This window comes from Triturus cristatus, chromosome 1_2 (assembly GCF_964204655.1).
Source record: "Triturus cristatus chromosome 1_2, aTriCri1.1, whole genome shotgun sequence".
Classification (NCBI taxonomy): domain Eukaryota; kingdom Metazoa; phylum Chordata; class Amphibia; order Caudata; family Salamandridae; genus Triturus; species Triturus cristatus.
Window position 1 is genome coordinate 1,097,930,840 of NC_140580.1, and position 21,895 is coordinate 1,097,952,734.

Below are 21,895 nucleotides of genomic sequence, written 5' to 3' on the forward strand. Positions count from 1 at the left end.
TGGCTCTGATTATTCTACATTGCTTTCAAATCAGCGTTTTGGAAAATAAAAACAAATTTAAGATGCAGCCTACTACGATGTTTTAACAGAAGAAGAATTGTGTTGTTCATTAGTCCTTTTTAGGTCGAGGACTACCGGTCTGCCGAAGGCAGAACCGGAAGTCGGAAGATTTAATGTTTCCTAGAGTGGCTATTTAGCCCGCCTCTCTTTTTGCTTCTCCTCCATTGGCTGGCTTCCTAAACGGAGGCCCGCCATTGGAGGAGAGAGCCGTCCCTCCAAATAGGCTCCGTCTTTTTCAGATTCGGGGGCGTGTTCCTTGCTGTTCTTTCCACTTTTTAGCCACGCCCTTTTAGAACAGCAGGAACACGCCCCCAAATCCGAAAAAGTTACGATTCTTCCAGCCGCCATTGTTTTGCTGTTCTCTGGCTGTGACGATTGTTCTCTGGCTGTGAGGATCTTTTTTTGCTGTTGTGCGTTATTTGTAAGGCATTTTCCTTGTTTGTTTGTCTCGTCTGCCACCGATGATCGTTTTGCTTTTCTCTTTCCATTCGGCTTTAGCAAAGTCAGCCGTCTGTTTACTTGTGCATTGCGGTTTCACTTTTGCGCGATGCGTGTTGCTCTGACTTGTCATTGATAATGGTGTTGCTGGGACCCGTGTGTTGACGTGTTTGTTCCTGCTTGCCTTGTGTTGTTGTTTGCCATGGCTTTGTACGTTCGACGGGTATGCGTGGATTTTTCGTCTTGTCACTCGTCTCGTTTCTAGGTAAACTAATTTCACTTAAAATTATGTCCGCAATTTGTTTGTTTCCTCTCCTCGCCGTTAGTGCTTTGCAGCGGCCTGGAACAGAAAACGAGAGGAGAGTACTCCTCTAACGGGAAGGAGAGCCTGCGCCCTTCCTCCCAGAAGCAGTCCCTCCTTTTCTAGAATGGATGTGGTTCGCACTGGTGTTCACGGTAAAGGGGCGCCACGACCAGTGTACAGTGAGTACTTGGAGAACTGCGCAGGAAAGTGGCGCCGGGCTACACTGTGATCCAATTAAAAACTGAGGCAATCCTCAGGCTTGTAACAAACAATGAGACTGCATTAGGAATGCTGAGCAGCCCCAGTCGGCGCTCTTTATCTTTGCCTTGAATCTCATTCTGTGAGCCTGGTTGTTGTCTTGCTTTGTGTCAGCGAGGCTTGCCTCATCCCGTTGACTGCCTCCGTGAAGCGCCACACACTTTCAAATCCTTCCAGAGCTCTCCTCTAAGAGCTCGCTTGCACTCTCCCTTCTGAGGAGAGACCGCCGGTCTTTTTATGCTCCGTGCCTGAGAGGGTAACAGCTGGAGGCAGACGCGTACACACCTCTGCAGAGACTGTGTACAGTACACATGAAAAACACTCCACGCCCACAGCAGACTTGGACGAAACAAAAACAGTCCCGTTAGAGGAGTACTCTCCTGATGGAGAGGGTGAAGAACTTTTAAAAAGCACTTTTATTTCATTCTTTGTAGAGCACGTCAAAGGCTCCCAGCTTCAGGCCACTTAAATAGATGAGTAGCATTTCACAAGTCTGGCAGCCGTAGCAATCATATGAATGCAGGCATGTACACGTCTTTAAAAAAAATAAAGAAATTTTTAAAAACACAAGTGATCTACAACTCAGCAAAAAACTGAAGTTCAGATTTTCACACACTACTCTCTAGGAACACACACTTTAGCTATACAACCATTATCTCAGCGGATTCATAAATCCAAAACACTCACGGTGCAATTGAAGGAAATGTGTAGGTGCACTGGGAAACAATTGTCATGATAGTACAGGCCTAGAGCACCAAACAGAAACAAAGACAAGAAACCTCTGAAAGTAGAATCACCTTTAATCAAAATCCCATGACTATAGTAAACAGTTTACCGAAGGGGAGTAAGGAACAATTTAAAAATCTATTGTTCAAAAGAACTCTCTTGAAGCATCGTTGCTGCCACCAGGTACTCAACATAAGCACCTTGGAAAGATGAGCTGCTGAGTGAGCCCTGCTTGTGTCCAAACCCATTACAGGGTGGTGTCAGGCCTCTCAGTGCATCAGGTGCATTAGGCCACTGAGCTAAGAAATATCCCCCAGATCCACACACCCTCTGAACAAGGAGAAGGTTGACACATGTACAGCAGAGCAAGACGGAGAATAAAGACGTTTCCCAAAAGATATCAAACTGACATCCTGTTTCCCAATTTCCAAATCATCTGCGGTTTTGAAATGCTTTTGAGCCACATTTTGCATCTTTGCCAACATGATCCATTCTTTTGAATCTGAGGAGTCAATACCTTTAGAATACACCTGCAATTAGGATTGTAAGAAAATGTGGAGCGGTGCTGCATCACTGCCCCAACATGTCCGAATGATGCAATGTGATAAGGAAGGCATTTATAATATCATTCATACTGTAACATTGCAACTACAGGTCACTCGCAACTACAAACTAAGCCAGGATTAAAACACAACATGCACAAGAGACTACCTCACAACATCCCTCTCCCTCACTACATCACTGTTTCACTACCTCACTCTCTCTCACTACATAACTCTCTCTACCTCACTACTCCACTATCTCACTACCTCACTCTTTCTATCTCACTAACTCACTTTCACTCTCTCTTTCACTACCTCTCTCTATATCTCACTACATCACAACATCACTCTATGCTTATATATCACTACCTCACAACATCCCTCTCCCTCACTACCTCACTCTTTCACTACCTCACTCTCTATCTCACTACCTCACTCTCTATCTACCTCACTCTCTCTCACTACCTCACTCTCTATTTCAATACCTCACTCTCTCTCTGCTAATGCAATAGGTATCACATATGCAAAAAAAAAGCTAATGCCAATAGAAATGACAATGCCATTTATTTAGGGATACAAAAATGATTAAAAAAATAATGAGCAATACCAATAGCTCTACCTATAATATTGCCGAGACCATTGCATTGTAAATGCTTGATTTTTTACCATCTTCAATGTCTTTTAGCCTCTATAACCTTATTCATACTTTCCCAAATTTCTTAATTCCCAGTTGTTCCTATAAATAATCATTGATCTGTTAATTTCTTCTGTTTTGTATATAGTTAAATGTAAGTTCAACTTTTTTCCATTTGATAAATGAGTTTTAAGGAATTCAAATCACATTTAAGAATTTCAGGAATGTGGTCCATCCAAAATTTAACACATTTTTTATATTTTCCTAATTATTCCACCAACAGTATTGAACCAGTGTGTCTGATATACCATTTTCTTGTCTGATATACCATTTGCTTTTTTGCACTGTGGGACCTACACTTTTGGCTAATGATGTGCTCATCACTACCAAACCTTTAAAATTTTATGAAATGTGACCCTAAGTGAAATGCAGTGTACTTAAGTGCAGGATGTTTAACAAACGAGACAAAATTGTTGAGCTGTAAAAATAAAATAAAAAATAAAGCACTACTTCAGTGTCGAAAATCAAGGGTTGGAACTTGTTGGGGATCCCAGTCCCACTTTATTTACTAAGTTTTGTGGCATTGAACTGCTTTGATGACCAGCCGTAGCATTTTGAAAAAGTTTCTGAACCAGATTAAAAGCTGCATAGCTATATGCGCCTTGAGACCCTTATGGGTTAGTAGTCGCACATTACAAGTCACATGATTGATATATTGACACATACCCCCAGACGTGTTGCTCCATCTTCAAGAAATGTTACACAACACTATAATGCTAAACTGTGAATTGCCACTAGATGAATACCTGGCTTCTGCAGACCATGAAACTTCCTGATGTAATGTCCAGTTCAGTGAAAAGTATTGACTTTGTGCCGTAGACTTGTATATCCAGTAAATGTTCAGTTGACGATCATAAGTTTCTGGTGTAAATGGTTTCCTCCTTCTGTGGCGAATATACTTAGGGCCATGTGTTGCTCAGTTCAGAATTCAGCTCTCATAGAGCCATTTTGTTAAAGATGAAAAATGTTGACTTTGTTCATCTTCTTATGGTAGTGACCTGTGACATGAATTTTGCTGTTGTAGAAATTAAACCTTGCGCTGGTGACTGTAGGAGTCACACACGGGTGCAGTATCAAACATTGCATATTACATGTGCATATAATTTTTTTTTATACGATTAAAAGCACTATTGATCCCTAGAATGACTTCAAAAATATAAATATCTGGTTGGCAATCCTGTCCCTTCCAGTGCATATTGTTTGTTTTCTGAGCCTTATCACAGACACAGCCTTTTCTTTAAGACATTGTTCACTTTTCGCTTTCTGAAATTTTGATAGATGGCAGCAATGAGGTCCATGGTTTTCACCATTAATGCCTTATGTTTTACAGAGCCAGGCCATGAGAATTGTTCGGACGGTAGGGCAGGCCTTTGAGGTGTGCCACAAGATGAGCCTACAGTACGCCCAGCAGAATGCAGATGAGCAAGCGGATGGTGCAAGTGATAAATCTCTGGAGGAGCAGCCGTTAAAAGGTGACTTGAACTCTTGGAGAACATGAAGGCTGGATGTTTGGTGAAACGATTAAGGTTATACTGGAAATGTAATAGTTACAGGTGTCATTGTTCGTGACACATGATATAACACTTTAGAACCTTTTGAGTACACTGTCGATAGCAGAAATCATTTTACATGAACAGAAAGCCACTCTCAGTTAATGTAATGTTCTTTTAAGTTTCTGATTATGAATCTTTAATTTGTGCCGTATCAATCAACCGTTTCAGTTCATTCTGCCGACCATATTCATGTGTCCAGGGAAAACTCTTGGAGAGGCTCACTTGGAATATCCAACTAGACCAAGTCATTGTAAGAGTGATTGACATGTATGTTGTGAGCAACACTGTATGATTCTCCAGAAATAACTTAAAATAATAACTTTTTAACTATGACTGAAGTAGGAAAGATCTTGAAAATTTGATACACAAAACAAGATAGTCGCCTGCCAAGATTGGTATGGCCTATGTTGACTCTATCATTCTTACCTTTTTTTATTGGATTTCCTTCCGTTTTCCCGGCCTCTCAATCTCTAGTATTGCAGAAGCTTATTGTATCAAACATATTTTCAGGCGATGGAGGCAGCCTTCAGCTCTCTAGTAATTCTTCAGTCTGTTGGCACCAGCTACCTTTTAGGTTGTTTGTGTCCTGCATGGCCCACGTCATCTGCTATCCTGCAGCCCTTCTGTACACAACTTATCGCCTGTTACAATGACCATACACCTCTCTTTCTCCAACTCTCTCTCGCTTTAGCTGCAGATAAAAAAGGACCTCAGGTCTTAGGTTGAGGAGCTACAAATAACCAGCTCCTTTCCACTTCAGTCGTGGTGAGCTGTCAACCTATGCCCTCAGTCATTGTACACCCAGATACCATCCTCATGCCTGCAGACCTGCCATTGGCACCTCATGGGTAATTCTGCACCTGCTCAGGTCCATCTCTGCTTGGAGCACTCCATAGTTGCTGACCTCTAGTGTTGCTCCACTCTCTCATGAGAACAATTGGTCTAGCTGATGGCTTTAGATTCATAAGTCACATTATTGAATCTCTATTGCAACTTTCGCTTTGCCTGTTGTGCTGTCAACCTGTAGAGGCAGTATCCCTCTGATAATATCAGCTTCTCCGGCTGCCTTCTTATTGCCTGTGACCTTTTCCTTGCTTCGGTTGATGTGTGGGTAGTTTTTGGTTGCCTGCTGTGGAACTTTCTTAGCTGCATTACCCCTGCAATGGACACCTGGTAGATAAGTGGAGCCATCACCCTCTGAGCCTGCTACAGGTCTTCCCTACCAGTTTCCAGTCACTGAACCTGTAACTCCTGTGGTGTGTTATTCACCTTCTGCCCGCTGCCTCCTTCTCCGTTATATCACATCAGCTTGTGGTCCTGCCCCTTTTATCCATGTTTCTTAGTCTGCTAGCTGACCACCCTGTCCTTTGCTTTTCCCCCCTCTCGCTCTTCCTTCATCTCTCCTATCCACTTTTGGCCATGATTGACTAGTTCTTGTTTCACTCTCCTTGTTACTCACTCATCTAGTTTGGAGTGGCCCTTTTATACTTAAGCCTCCCCATCCATGCCTGCTCTTATTTGGCTGCTTACTCCTTCTCAACAAATATGCTACGATCTCCTGCTTTCTCCAACTAACTCTGGATATTTCTTCCTTGATTCTCCCAAGCCTCTTCCTGGTCGTTCTCCCTTTCCTGCATTCTCCACTTCTGTCTTTCCCTCTGCTAGACCTCTCAATTCCCTTTGCAAGCATAATCCCATTTTTATTCCCTCATTCATGTTACTCTTCCATTGTCTCCTGTTTGTTCTCCCCATTCCTTTCATCACCATAAATGTCTTGTCTTTTTCTCTTTGTTCCCTCGTCTGCCTTACTCATTCCTCTTTCCACATCATTGATGTTGGCCATATTTTTATATTTGCTCTTCTTTTACATTATTTCCGTTTTCATTCTTCTCCCACAGTGGTTGAACTGGTTTTCTTCTCTTTCACTCCACTCACTTAAGCCTGTTTTTCATACCTCCCCCCACCCTATATTTCTATTTCTCTTTTTTGCTGCTACTAAGGAGTATTAATTTATTCTCTTCCTAAATTACTCTCAATGCCCCTCCATCCTTCTCTATTCTGATTCCTTATTCTTTCTGAAACCTTGTTGAGTGAAGCGTTTGGCCTTATCTTTGTTTTCTTCGCCGCTTAATACTTCAGAACTGTAACCTCAAAAACAGAATGGATTGGAGTGTTGCTGGCTTTACAGGTGATCTGTTGCCAGCTCTTCACTAGACCTTGTTCAGTAACACTTTTGAGACACTGTCCTTACTGATCAGACTGCCTAAATCCCTTTATTTAACTTTGACTTCTATTTATTGTCTTCAGTCCATTGTGCTGTACTCCACACCCATTGCGGGGCTTCTGTCTAGCCTCCAGTTGGAACTAAATCCACTGTGTTTATTGTATACTTTAACCCTTGGTGATAGGAGCATTGCTTTCAGCATTGATAGTTTGGCTGCAGGTTTTACATACATTCTCAATAGTTATGTCATATGGTTTTGTGTTTGAATTTTTTTTATTGCTGCATCTACTGTTACGTTTTGCACCAGCACAAGGTTACAGATCGGTGAGGTGCCTATGTTTTTACCTATACCGTTTTGAAGCAACAATTATGACATAAGGTCAATATTGGCATCACAGGACTGGGTGCAGAATAGGTTGTAATGAATCAATCGAATGGTAGAATTCAAACACCTACTGGACTAGGAATTTCAATGTTTTGCGCAGTTCACGACATCTGAAAAGAATATTGAAAAGAGATATAGGTTATGGGAGAATTCCACTAAAAGTTTGTCACTGTTTATTCCACACCAGGTATACTAACCAAGGAAAAGAAAGACAAAAACAAGAGCTCTAGGTGCAGTATCTTTGTGAGGAGTGTAGTAATGTTCACTCAATCTAATTTTTCTAAAAAGGGCCCCAAATCTCCGCGAAGGTTTATAACTGATCAATCAGTTAGTGTGTCAGTTGTTCATGTACCTCTGCTGTCGCCATGCTCTCTAGCCATTCTTCTAGGGTGGGTGATGTTGCTTTTGGCCAGTTCCGAAGAAGGCCAATTTTTGCTGATGTAAGTGCTGTAGCAGCCCATCGTTTTGTTGAATGGTTTTTGAATAGCTCCGCTTTTACCAATTCCTTGCCTTCTTTTTGCACTACAGTTACAGAAAAATAGTTAACATTTGATCCTCCCACGTTCTGTGCACCCTTTCCAGCCTTGTTGCTTTTGGTAATTCTGCCTTTGTATTTTTTATTGGATGTGTTAGTTGTACCAAGGACACGCTTGCGATGGACTAACACATCATGAGTTGACCTTACTTGAAGTTGTGGCCCTTCTGCTATTGGCATATCGATTATGGGTGGGCGTAGTTGGCGGAGTACCACTACACGGAATTCTGCGGAGTTGAACAAAAACTCTGTGAACTCCGTTCTGCAACTCCATTCTGTCTCCTCCCAATTAATAAAACAGAAACCTCACATACCTTTGATAAAGCAACAAGTAACTCTATCTTTACATGCAAAAATGCATGTAGTCCTCTCACAAAAGTGAAAATGAAAATACACCAAGCAGTGAGAGAAGTGATGATTTTGGGGTCCTCCCTACCCTAGGGAGAGAACCAAGCAGATGCCTTGAACACAAAGAGCACATCATGCTGAACAATTTGATGGTGGTCCCATCCTCCTAGGACCACCCCAAGCACAAAATACAAACCCAACCAAAGGCCCTGCAAAGCATTATGGGACGAGATTCTAGAGTGCAGTGAATATTATAGTATCCAATATCAAAACATTCCTCAAGCGCAGCGGCTCTTCCAGCTCAGCTCAGAGGAAATACAATAATATTCACTGCACTCTAGAATCTCGTCCCATAATGCTGTGCGGGGCCTTTGGTTCGCATTGTATTTTTGCCCATAACTTTGCTTGGGGTGGTCCTAGGAGGATGGGACCACCACAGTCGTTAAGCATGATATGCTCTTTGTGTTCAAGGCTTGGTCCTCCCCCTAGGATAGCAGGGACCCCCAAAATCATCACCTTTCTCATTGCCTGATATTTTTCAAAGCTCACTTTTGTGAATTGGTTATATGCTTTTCAGCATGTAAAGTTGTTTTATCAAAGGGTTGTGGGTGCAGTAGCTAACTCAAGCTACGTAGCGGAGTCGGAGTTTTTGCATGAATTCCGTGTTTTCGAACGGAGTTCGTTGCCCACGGTTAATATCGATTAATATTGATATTTCAAGGACGTTGCAAAGCCGTGTCAAGCCTCTTACATTTGGCCTGCCTAAATGAAGATACAGTTCTTAAAAAGGATGAGTGGGCTTTATTTTCCTCCATTCACACTCTTGGAAGTAGTCTAGGAGCCCATGCGTGTTTAAGAATAATTTATTGAATGCACATCTAATATTACATGTCTCCATCAAAGGCATTTCTTACAGCTATTTTTAAGTGTGTGTTGATGGCACAGCACAGTCTTCCCCCAACTAGTCAACAGAAAAGCAGTCAGTAGTTGAATGACCAGAAGGTGAAGGATCAAGGCGGGGCAGGTGGACAGCCAGAGGACCAACAGGAATAGGTGGAAATGGACTGGGGATGGAGGTGGTAGAGACTGACCAAGTCTTGTAAGGGACCAATGACAAGGAAGAAATAAGTGATAGAGAAAGTTCTGAAAAAGAAGAAAGATGGGTAACAGACCAGCCCAATGATTGGAAAGGTATGGAAAAATGTCAGGCTCTGAGGGAAGATTAGGGATGTTACCAGCAAAGGGCCTCTGTCAGTCTTCTTGTTGGCTGCCTTTCCACTGGCCTCCATCTTGTTCCTCTCATCTTTCGTCTTCTTTCGGATCAATGATACTGTAGGAGGCTGGCTTAGTATATGGTGCTCACTTATGTAAGTGTAGCACCCTGCACTAATCCAGACAACCTTTATGGTGATTTTAGTGGTTTTAGACAACCTTAGAAAGCTCTCAAAATGGTAGCTATGGAGAGCAGCCTTCAGGCTTAGTCCAGAAAGTGTGTAAAGCAGCTTGTTTTACCAGTACTTAATCTTATGGTGTAGGTTAAGTGAAAAAGAATCACACAGTGTAGTTATAAAAATATGTATTTCTTATAAACACTCACTAACACATTGCAATATCTCCTACCCAGAGATATAATCACAATACACACAATACTTTGATAATAGAACATGTAAGTAGCACAAATACACAGTGATCTACAGGGGGAGACCAAACCATATACTAAAATAGTGGAATGTGAACCACGACCTAAGTCGAGACTGGACACAGAAGACATGGAACAGTCGGGGGCCCAAGGATCCACCCAAGGTGAGTATTCAGGAACCCAACGGAGGCCGTGTGCAGAGTGGGAAACGACCGCAGACTCAATACAAGTTAATAGGTAAGTTGCGGTTGTAGTTTTTAAGAAGGACCCTTCCCAGCAGGCTCTGAAGACACCCCGTGGAAGATGGAAGGTTGGAGAGTCACCCCACCCATGGATACCTCAGGAACCAGGATACATATACCAGGGAAGCCGGGTGCATAGGTGCGAAGTGATGTCAGAAACCGCCGTAGACCACAATGGAGGAATTCAGTGAAGATGCCGCTGGCGAAAAAGGTGAGAGTTCGGTGGAAGCCAAAGGTGGATTCAAGATGAGAGGTGCTTTCAAGCAGAGGGGACAGAGTCTATGCCACTCAGGAGTGACCAGGAGGCACGGAAGACAAATACCCACCGATGTTGGAGCTGCAGGTGAGTTAACGGTACCCTTGAAGTTGCAGAACCAAGCGACACTGTGGAAGACAAGGAGCCGTTCATGAGCTGGCCCATGTCGGATGTCCAGAGCCAGGGGGTCAGTGTCCGGCAGGCAGGCAAACCTTGGCAACGGCAACCAACGTAGTAGTCGAAAAAGGTGCTGTGTCAGGATTAGCAACATCCAAGTGACTCACCTCGAGCAGGTAAGTCCGAGCAGGCCCCGAGCAAGCAGGGGAGCCCACTGGAGCCAATTAAGGCCCTCGAGGACCCACAGGCTGAAGGCACTGGAGTCTCAAGAGGACCTTAAGCAGCTCACCAAAGTATAAAGGCCCATGGTGCAGAGGATGCTGTGCAGGCAAAGATCTTGGCTGCAGGAGATGTTTGACGCTGGAGCTTTTTGGAGCCCGAAGATCTCTGGTGAAGAGAGTCAACAAGCTTCAACAACGGCAAGTTGACGTGGTGCACAGGGGTCCTGCTCCAGCGGTTCCGACGAGGGATACTGGCTTCAACCTTTCTGTGAAGACAGTGCAGGCCTTGAGGGAATTGCAGAACCACCACCTGTGTTGCTGAGCCCTTCAGAGTCCATAGGAGCTCAGGAACAGCAGGCCAGTTCGCTTCTTTGCGCTGCCTGCAGCCTCAGGGAAGTGACTCCTTTACTTCAAGGGAGATTCCTTCGGGTGTCTTGGATGTCCACAGGCCTGTCGAAGAACTTGTATGGAGCACAGGCACAGACAACGCAGAAGACTGGCAGGATGATGAGACCAGGAGAAGCAGGAATCTTCCCAGTTGCAGTCTCGTTTCCCAAAGTGAAGTCCAGCGAAGTCCAAAGTGCCCAGATGGTTGAAGATGAAGTGGTTTCAGATCTGAATCTTGCCCCATGATGAATCTAAGGAACCACCCACAGGTAAGCCATTAAGTACCCTAAGGAAAGTGTTGGGATGATTCAGGGGACCCTCCCACAGGAGGGGCTGGACAGTGGGGAGAATACTCCCATGTCCTTTATCCAGTTTCGTGCCAGAGAGGGAGCCAACGGCTCCCTAAACTGGTTCCAACTGGAGTATACAAGGAGGGCACCAAATGTGCCCTTCAAAGCAGTCTATTGGAACTTGCAAGCACCTCCACCATGTCCCAATACACTCAGTTCTGTCTGGGAGGTGGTCACACCTCCCTGTGACAGAAAACCTATTGTCCTGTCTTCCCATGCGCGAGGCTGGTTCAGCAGCAGGAGGGCAGAATCGGAGGGCAGAATCGTGTCTTTGGTCGGCAGCAGCCATAGTTTGCTGTCTGGTTCTTGAAGACTGGTACAGGGAGCACTGAGGGCCTCCCGGAGGAGCTTTACAGTGCATGTAATCATACCTTCAATACCGTTTGATACTAAACATGACCAGGTTCGTTACAGCCAGTAGAGTTAGCCATTGCGTAATGACGCATGGCCACTCTATTTATCGTAATGGATGAAGCACTTACATCCGGAAGAATGGGCTCTGTAGGTTGTAGGGGTGTCCTGCTCATGCACGGGCACCCTCACACTTATAACCGAGCACCCTGTCTTAAGGTTTGAAAGTCCTGCCTTGGGAGTGACTTACAGGTTTTAAGTGTAGTGACTTCAGATATAAGGAAAGTTATATCTGTCGTACGTGGGCTAGGACCAGCTTACACAGGCTTCAATGGCAGGCCTGTAGTCACAATTTGAGTGGTCTCCCATGGGTTGCATAATACATGCTTCAGCTCATGGGGGGCCTATGCCTTGGGTATCTTAGTACCATATACAGTCTGTGGTGTACCCAAGTACTCACCATGTCCAATTTAGGGGAGAAGCACAGAGACTGAGGTCCTGATTAGCAGGATCCCAGTCAGACTAGTCAATAAAACATAATGACACCAGCAAAAAGTGGGGGTGACCATGAAAGCAGATCCTACTTTCCTACAGATACCCAGTGATGGGGTGGGCTGAATAAAGGTGGGAGATGAGAAGAACAAGATGGAGGACAGAGGAAGCGCGGCCAACAAGAAGACTGAAAGAAATTTGAGGTTGAGAGGGAAACGGGGCTTCAGAGGTGCACCACATGGAGGGTAAGGGCAGACACTGGGAAAGAGGCAAGAAATCGAAATAAAAGGAGGAAAGGGGCTGAGATGCGAAGAAGAGACTGTTTCTAAAGAATATTAAACACACAAGGTAGCATCTTGTGCAACATTGCGTAAGATTTTTTTATTTTTTATTTCAAAGCTACGTTAATTTCTCTGTTTTGACACTGGCATGAAGTAAATCCTATATGTACCGTAATTGTTCACTGTGAATGTTTCCGATTTGCAATGGCTAAATGTAAGAAAGGAGAATGGGGATGTTTCTCAGATTTTTTTTTAAATTATTTTTTTGCTTTGCGTTTCTTAAAGTTCGTCAGTTGATGGGAGCGGACATTGATGACACAAATCACGTTGACGTTGAGTGCAATACCGTGTGCTTGTCTGACAAGGGAAACCTACAGCCAGCGTCGTCCATTTCTGACCTGGATATCCTGAAAACGGTGCAGCTGCTGAAAGAGAGGACCGGTCCGGTAAGGATCGACACTGCGCATGTGCATGCTCCCAAACTGTGGGGGGGGCTACACTTCTTTGACCCTCATTAGGAGTCTCCTTGAGCAGTATCACCCACAGGAATACCGCTTTGTTCTGAATTACCCATTGTTCCCACACTCTGGATTACCGGATGTGGGAACATATCGGTAGCAGAAACACGGCCAGTAAAACCAGAGTTTCCACCTGCTCGAAGCAAGTGTGAAATATCTGATTAAATGGCTTCGCAATCAGGAAATCTGCAGTGTTTGACCTGGTCAGTCTGTGGCCTGCAGGTTATTCCCCATTCTGGGGCTGGTGATTATGGTGCATCAATTGACTGGAATTGTTCATTCCATCCCTGGCTTCCCCATCTACAGTTCCTGGCTGATTCATAATCGAGGGTCTTTGAGTTACAAATGTTGAACTAATCCTCCATCATCTCCTGAATTGCGATGTTCAGTGCTGAAGGATTTAAATGTAATAAGGAGGCTTGGGTGGTAAATTCTACCTCTTCACTGCCCACCCGCTAGCCAGATTTTGCGATTGAACCTCTTCATTCTGCCCCGTGTCCTTATCTGCCTAAACTTCTGACCAGTTTTTAAAAAAACACAGGATTTTCAAAACACGGAAGCGCTTGCCAAGTATTTGTCCAGTTAACAAACAAGTTTGTGTACTCTGGGGCTTTCAAAGGTCATTCTTCGCTGACAAACTAAAGCAAGGACCTCGACGTTTCCTGCTACCTGGGTTTCTGTTCCTTCCTTTCATGAGAACCGGAGAGCTTTTGCTTGTTCACATGATGGGCTCTGCTTCCTTGGCTTCCACATTTGTGCTTTTGTGGTTCACCTGGACTATAAATAATGTTAAGATTTGCATCTTGAGTGACAGAACGCGTCCAAACACCCCAGCATCATGGCGTCTGTTGTGTCCCTTCATTCATTTGGGAAGTAGCAGGCACCAGGTGCGGAAAGCAGTAGTTCGCACTGTCCTGTCTTACAATTGTAGGTGTGATATACTTACATTCACTAGAATTTCTCAACAAGTGGGCACTGTGAGAAAGAAACACCTTAGCATAAGCAACTAAACACACTCCAGAGTGTTTCACACTCGTTGCTGACATCTGTCGGCTGAGGTTCCTAGAGGAATTCATATCATCAGGAACACAGCTATGGTCCTGGCCATTCATTTATCAGAGCTATAGATATTGGGGATTGTAGCCCTCATTCATCTTAATTGAACCAATTGGACTAAAGTTCTTAATAACATTGTTTTGTTGAAAACTATTTTATGGTGACCCTGAGGACATGGGCAACCTTGGTAAATATTTAGGTCTATGCGTTTCATTCCACATAGGGCCAACTCTATGTTTTATCCTTAACAGATTTAGGATTTTAGTTCCTATAAATTTGGTAATACGTCTCTTAACAGCACTAGGGAATGGCAAATCAGCAATTGCCTTGTAAAAATGAACTATTAATCTGAACATACTATCCTTCTTGCATAGCTGTGACATACCACAACTGTACAATTGCAGCACAATCATATAGCTGTGATGCGTTGTGTGCTAATGCAGCACATCGAAAGGTACTCCACCTAAACCACTATTGTTAGGAGCAAAAGGACAGCTGATGAGCCGTTTATTTTCCAAAGACGACTCAAGTGTCCAGGAAATTTTACTATCAACAAGCAGAGCTGCCGAACACACCACCCAGCTTCCCATGAACACCCACATCCTACGAGAATAGAATCCCCACCGCTCCTCTATTCTCCCAATAACATACTGAAGAGCAAAGCATTCTCTAATGTTGCATTGACAATAACTAGCGTGTAAGTTCTCCAGGGGGCAACTGCATCCTCAAAATCCAAACCATATCCCTTCGAAATAATGCCCCAGATTCTGTCATTTTCTGGTGTCTATTGATTGCTTCAATTGTAGAATAATACTGCATTTTGATGTTCTATAGAATAATTTACTCCCATTAAGTAAGACTGAGAGGTCACTTTAGCGTTCTGGGATTCGTGTTTGATAGAACTGAGAAATCACCTGTCACATGCATCATGACAATACACATTTGAAGGTATGCTAAACTCACAGGAACTGTTTGCGCAGATGTCACACCCCTGGACCAACTGTCCCAGGTAACCTTCAAAAGTGGGGGTGGGTGGGGGGGGGGGAAGGGGAAGGGGGAAGGCTGGACAGGTCAGACATAAAGGACGGCAAATCTATGTCAAAAATGAATAGGGATACGACAGCAGGGAAAACAGGAAACCAGATCGTCTTGGATACAAAACATGGCACTTTTATTATAGCAGCATGGCTGGAATAAAAGTATTATCTCTGAATATCGGCGGCCTGAATGATCTTAAGAAAAGGCAAATGGTTGCGATTGGGTTACAAAACTGGGGAGCTAATATCGTATGTATGCAGGAGATGCATATTGAAGGGTCCCAGAGCATGCTGTTAAATACACTAGGGTATAAATTGGTGTGTGCTACCTCACAAGGTGCTAAAAATCGGGGGGTTGCTATCCTGGCTAAAGGGAGGGGATGGATGTTCAAGAATTCCAAAACTGATAAACTTGGCCGTTGGGCTATCACCAATTGCTGCTACGAAACTGGACAAAATGTAACAATTTGTGCTATTTATGAGAGCAATAAAGATGATCCCGGGGTCTTCGATGAGGTCTCCAATGAATTATCACACTAGCCTCTTCCGGCCTTGAGCTGTGGGGACTTCAATATAAACCTTCCGATCAACTGGTCCTTAAAAGATGACTGGGTCTATAAAGGACGTAAGCCTAAAGTATATCGCTCTCTTAAAGATATGTGTCTTGTACATGGACTGGTGGATAGCTGGCAGACTTCTAATATTAACTCTGGCGACCTTGGCTACACCTTTTATTCAAACCCACATCGCACGCATACCAGAATCGACTATATCTTACTTTATAACTCATTAATCAAGAACTCCCAAACTGTTAAATTGCCCAGGGTATTGTCTGACCACAACCCTCTTTTCTGTACATTGACTATTAGTTTAGCTAAATCAGAGCCTACTTTGTGGTCATTCGAAAAAGCATTACTAATTGACCTTCAGTATCGTAATCATATGAAAGATTGGATACCCAAGTTCTTAGCAGAAAACATTAATAGTACATCAATAGAGGTTGTTTGGGATACGTTGAAAGAAGGGGTCCGGGGTGAAACTATCTCATATTCATTCAGAGTACACAGACGAGAGAAAGAGGAGCTACGGAGGCTACAGGATGAACTTAAGTTAGCAGAAATAGGACTGATTAGTGCTACTAGCAACATAGACATATCTGGGGATATTTCTAGTACATTAGCTCAAGTAGCAGTTGCCAAGGCAGCAATTACTAATATATTTTCAGATAAGGCAATTCGGAAAGCCACGGCCCTAAAAGATTTAATTTATGAAGTTAACGAGCAAGTGGGACATCAATTGGCAATGCGATTAAGACAACAAGCCAATGTTAATCTAATAAGGGAGATTGTAGATCCAGTAGAAGGCCAGCTAAAAGACTCAGAACAGATTAAACAAGCATTTTGGCGGTTCTATAAAGAACTATATACGGATAATAGTAATAGAGATATCACAGAAATAGAAAGATACCTAGAGAATTGTGAAACCGTAAAGCTCGAGGTAAATACACAGCTGGCTCTAGAGGAAACTCCAAGTATGGAAGAGATTTTGATTGCAGTCAAGAGTCTCTCTAAAGGAAAGGCAACAGGATTGGACTGTATTCCATCAGAATTCTATAGTATATTTATAGAAGAAATTAAACATATACTTAGGGACTTAATTATACATATCTTCTCTGGGGGAGAACCTCCAGGCTCTTGGTCTAAAGCCAAAATTGTCATCTTTGCCAAAAAGGGGAAACCACCAGAACAGCTAGGATCATACCGGCCAATCACCCTTATAAATGCTGATTCAAAAATATATTCCAAAATCTTGGCAAATCGAATAGCACCTATAATACATAAAGTTATCGCTAAAAGCCAGCATGGCTTTGTTCCTGGAAGGTCAACGATAAATCATATCCAGAAGGTCATTACACTTTTCGACGGAACAGAAGCTACCGGAGACCCTATGGCCCTGATACTTCTGGATGCAGAGAAGGCCTTTGACAGGGTCTCCTGGCAGTTTCTCTGGAAAGCTATGGCGACGGTGGGATTTCAAACTAAAATCATACAGGCGCTACAAAAAATGTATAAAAATCCTAGGGCTTTTGTATCTGTTAATGGAACTTTAACCAAGGAAATTACAGTTTCTAGGGGAACTCAGCAGGGATGTCCTTGTTCGCCATTGCTTTTTGCAATATATATTGATCCCTTTATTCGTTACTTGGAGAAAAATAATCGTATAACCCCCATTATATCACAGGGATATGCAACAAAAACATTAGCATATGCTGATGACATCGCTATAGTTACTGCCGACCCCGGAGTAGCAATGCTGACCATAGAGGCTGAAGCCAAGAAATTTGGGTTGGTCTCTGGCTATGCATTAAATCAAGGAAAGACACAAATTGTTCAAAATCAAAAAATCTCCTTGGATGATCCTAGAGTGGTGAAGGGAGCGACATATCTGGGGGTTACAATTTCCTCCAATTTAGAGGAAGTTGTGGATTTGAACTTTAAGCCATTACTAAATACGATACAAAAAGATTTACGACGGTTAGACAATCTCCACCTGTCTATCATTGGAAGAGCTAATGCAATTAATATGGTGTACTTTCCTAAGATATTGTATTTACTCAGGGCAGTTTGCCTAGAAATCTCTAATCAGTGGTTCATAGCAATGGAACGTACCTTTTCTAGATTTGTATGGTCTTATGCTCAACCCCGACGGGCATATAAATATCTTACCCTGTCTAAGGATAGAGGAGGGCTCGCACTTCCCAACTTAAGGAGACATTATTGGTCATGTGTATTATTATACAGCAAGGAATTATTACAAAGCCCAAATAACACAGAGGAACATACCGCTTCAATTTTTCAGCTATTGGTGGGGGAATTCTTGCTATGGCTATTTGTGGAAATACATACATGACAGCTACCATAAAAAAGTCAAATTTAAGACTCTCTACAGCTGTTTTAAGGTATGGAAGGCTGTCAAAAAAGTACTAGGAATCGGACGATTCTCATACTACACCCCAGTATTAAATAACCCGATACTTCCAGCAACTATCTTTAAAGATAATTGTGTTAATAAATGGTCTAATTTGGGAATAACACAACTAGGTGATTTTTATACTAACCAGGGTATTAAATCTTTCGAAGCTTTGAAGGGAGAATTTGGCTTAGACTGGCAGGACTTTTTTAAATATCTTCAGATTAGGGCCTTCCTAACTCATAAATCCGGACCACAAACATTATGGGAAGAATCCACTGTAGTAGAGACAGTTATACATTCTAGGAAACACTCGATTGGTGGAGTTTATGAGTTATTGCTGGACAAGCTCCCTGACGATCTAGATAAAATGGCAATAAGGTGGCAAAGTAAACTTGATATATCTAAAGAAGGATTTTTTGGCTCTTACCAATTAGCACAGACTCTTCTTATTTCTACTAAACTTCTGGCACAATTTTATAAAACCTGCTTTTTTCTTTACTATACACCTAACAAGATTGCTGTCCGAGATGCAATCTATTTAAAGCAAACTCTGTCCATATCTTCGCTTCTTGCCCAGTGCTAATGCCTCTGGTACAAGATATAGAGAGGTTTTTAACCGCTGTTCTTCATAGAAAAGTTGTCTTGTCACCAGAGGTAATGGTACTTGGGGTAGAAGACTCAGATAAACCTGAAAACGGCTATGATTTTATTTTTGTTGCCATGGCCATTTGGCGCTTATATCTAGCCTCGGCGTGGCTAGACCCGTTACCACCCACTTTTCAACAGTGGCTTGCTAGGCTATTAGCGGTGCATAACATCGAGATAGCTATATATAAGCGGAAAGGGAAAAGGCGACGTGAAAGGGGCATGAACATCTGGTCTCCACTTACATCATGGCGAGAGCAACAAATCTGATTTATTATCAATGCCACAATGTATTTGTTATTGTTTGGATTGGGGGTCTTTTTTTTTTTTCTTTTTTCTTTCCTGTGAAGTATTGAATATGCCTTGCAAAATTTCCTTTAATGCTTATTTTAAGATTGACATACATAAAGTATATGATATTAATGTACAGAATGCTTACCTGTCCGGGGGGGGGGAATAAATATGTTAAAACCAATAAAAAAATATTTTAAAAAAAAATGAAGGCATGCTAATCTACATATAAATACTTGTTAGGTCTTGGCTAGCGAAGGCTGCGCTAGCGCAGTCTCGCTCGCGAGATTTAACGTTTTAGAGGTGGGGCTTTAACCCGCCCCTCTTCTTCCCTCTTCTCCATTGGCTGGCCTCTTAAATGCTGTTCAGCCATTGGAAAAGAGCTTTGTCTCTCCAAAGAAGCCCCGTCTTTTTCGGATTCGGGGGCGTGTTTTTTACTTTCTTTCCCTCCTCTGGAATGTAAACATTCCAGCCAATGGCAAGAGGAGAGAAAGAAAAACACGCCCCGAATCCGAAAACGCCGCTGCGTTTCTCCGAGGCATTTCTGCTTGACCTTGGAGAAAGGCGGCGGTGTTAATGGCTCTCGCTGCCCAGGTGCGATCCAGACCGAGAAGAAAAGACCTTGGAGGGCAACGGATCGGCAAGCCTCGGAGCCCCTGGACACAACACTACCAACCTCAAAGATATGGCAGACACCTTGAAGAGCGCCTCTAACGGGGATGTCGCTAACGGTGGTCCGGTCTACCCAGTCCGCAAAGCTCCGTCCCCGGGTGGATGGCAGCGGTTTTGCTCCTTCCTTGCCCCAGTAACAATTTGCGAGAGTCTCCTCAATATACAACTGGCAGTGGGCAACTGTAAGAAACTACACAGTTGGATGGATAGATCTATTGCAGTAAATGGTGCCCCTCCAAACGAAAGTAAGCCAAAGACATGGGCCCCTACGTGCACGCTTGTGGAGATACCCTGTATACAGAGCTGATTGTGGATATTTAACTAGCTGAACATGAATGCCCCCCTCGTACCGTCAGGGCCCGCCCAGTGTACTTCCACCGTAGTCTGGCACCGCTCAGCAGCGGCTAGCACTTTCAGGCAGTGCAGGGATCCCGCAGAGCACACAGTCAGCTTCATGATTAACTCTCTCTCTCTTTCTGACTACACCGGTTCTGAAAAAGAACATGCAGTGACAGCTGATGCAACGCAAGGAAACGTGTGTTCACAGGCTTATTGGGAGTCGTAGTTAAGTATACAGCCCGTGGTCGTTGGTGTTCATGATACCCTAGACAACATAAAACTACATCCCCCGGCGTCCTATACGAGGGAGGCATGTCCAAGTAAGGGAAGGTAATGACTTTCGCGCAGGTTGACGGGAATTTTAGTCTTATTGGTTACTCAATTATGTTCAAATAAGCATTTTAACCGGTGCAAAAAACCTACATATGCCAATATGCAAATGATGAAAGAAGCTCAGAAAATTCGGTGGGGCGTAGTTCTTTCAGGTTGAGATGTTGGGAAGTGCCCTGAGGTCCTGGAGTAGAGGTTCAGACGATCTATAAATTACAAATTATAAAAACAACTATATATTGCGTGCCGACACTAGAATGCCGAGACCATTGCATTGTAAATGCTTGTTTTTTATTTAGTTATTAATACTACAGTTTTGCCATTTCAAAGTTCTGTGAACAAGGGGTGTTACTGTGATCCATGGTAATGAAACTCAGTTCATTGACCACAGAATGATGAAAGCTTTAGTTGATCCTGTTGGGATTCAAACTCCTAACCCAAAGGTCATGCGTGTTGGTAAGAGCCTCAAGGGACATTTGAGGGTCATTACTAGAGTTAACCTGTTTCAGTGGTATCTACTTTAGCCAGGTACTCACTGTCTACAATCAATAAACAAGCATTGCAAGTGCAATAGGTCACGCATTTGGTTTAGTTGGAGTTTTTAGCATTATAAATGCCAATGTTTTTTACCTAGCCATGTTGCAGTACCATATGTGGGCAAGAGAGGTCCCATGGACCTCTTTTGGCCGCATATGGTACTGCACCCTGCACCCAGGCTAGCAGGGTCAGTTTCAAGACTGATATGCATATGGCTGGGTCTGAAATGGGGTGGCGAAGTGAGCTAAAGAACGACGATGGGTTCAACCCATATTTGTGACTGGGGGTGAGTGGCTGAAAAGTTTCAGCGCTCCGTCCATCATCTACTTGTGTTTGTTAATATTTAAGTTACCCATTTAAAATGCTTTTATCTACAATCAGTTACTATTTTGCTGCCAAGAATTGGGGTTTCAGATTGAGGTTCGAATTCAGATTAGCGTAGGGGATGGTCGGTGTTGAAGGATGGTGCTAGATACAAACCTACGGAACATGCCAGTAGAAGCTGAATAGCTGGAGTGGCAATCAGTCATTTAATGTGCTGAACTATGTCGATATGTGTGGGCAGTTAAGTTGGCTACAAAAGTATTTTTGAAAATGTCATTTAGATTTGAGTTTCTATAGACCACTGGTTGCTAGGCGAATGGACTGGATAGCACAGAACAGATCAAGGCCCCAGGCCTCAGGTTTTTTTTTTGGCAGAGTTATATATAGCTCGAACTTGACCCGAATCCAATCGGGTATCAGAGCGCTTTACATAGCACCAGTTACGTTACATGAGGGCACACATTCATTCGTTGTTAGGCATGGGGAGATTAAGTGATTTGCCCAGAATCACAGGATGTTCAGCATCATTACCGAGACTCAAACCCAATTCCCCAGGTCCGAGGTCGAGCTCCCTAGCCGTTAGGCCAACTCCTCTCTTAGTTGTGAGTGGAGTTCTCCTGCTGCCGGGGATGGAATGCTAGATGATGCAGCCAAGTTTCCAGGCTCTTCGGACGGTAAGAGGTCTTTGCGGTTTATCACTTCTGGTATATAAAGTTGAAGTGTGAGATGCCAGGAGAGATGTTTTATTATGATGCCACTGGGTAACTAGG

General features: G+C 43.3%; 1 protein-coding gene across 1 annotated transcript in view; it reads left to right on the forward strand.

Annotated features, from left to right (window-relative positions):
- The window catches only part of LOC146868743 (carboxyl-terminal PDZ ligand of neuronal nitric oxide synthase protein-like), a 275,331-nt gene that overhangs the window by 155,764 nt on the left and 97,672 nt on the right, over positions 1–21,895 (forward strand). Inside the window, exons 6-7 of the mRNA XM_085613707.1 lie at positions 4,353–4,494; positions 12,689–12,849. Of these exons, the coding sequence (XP_085469833.1) occupies positions 4,353–4,494; positions 12,689–12,849 (303 nt within the window). The remainder of the gene's footprint in view (positions 1–4,352; positions 4,495–12,688; positions 12,850–21,895) is intronic.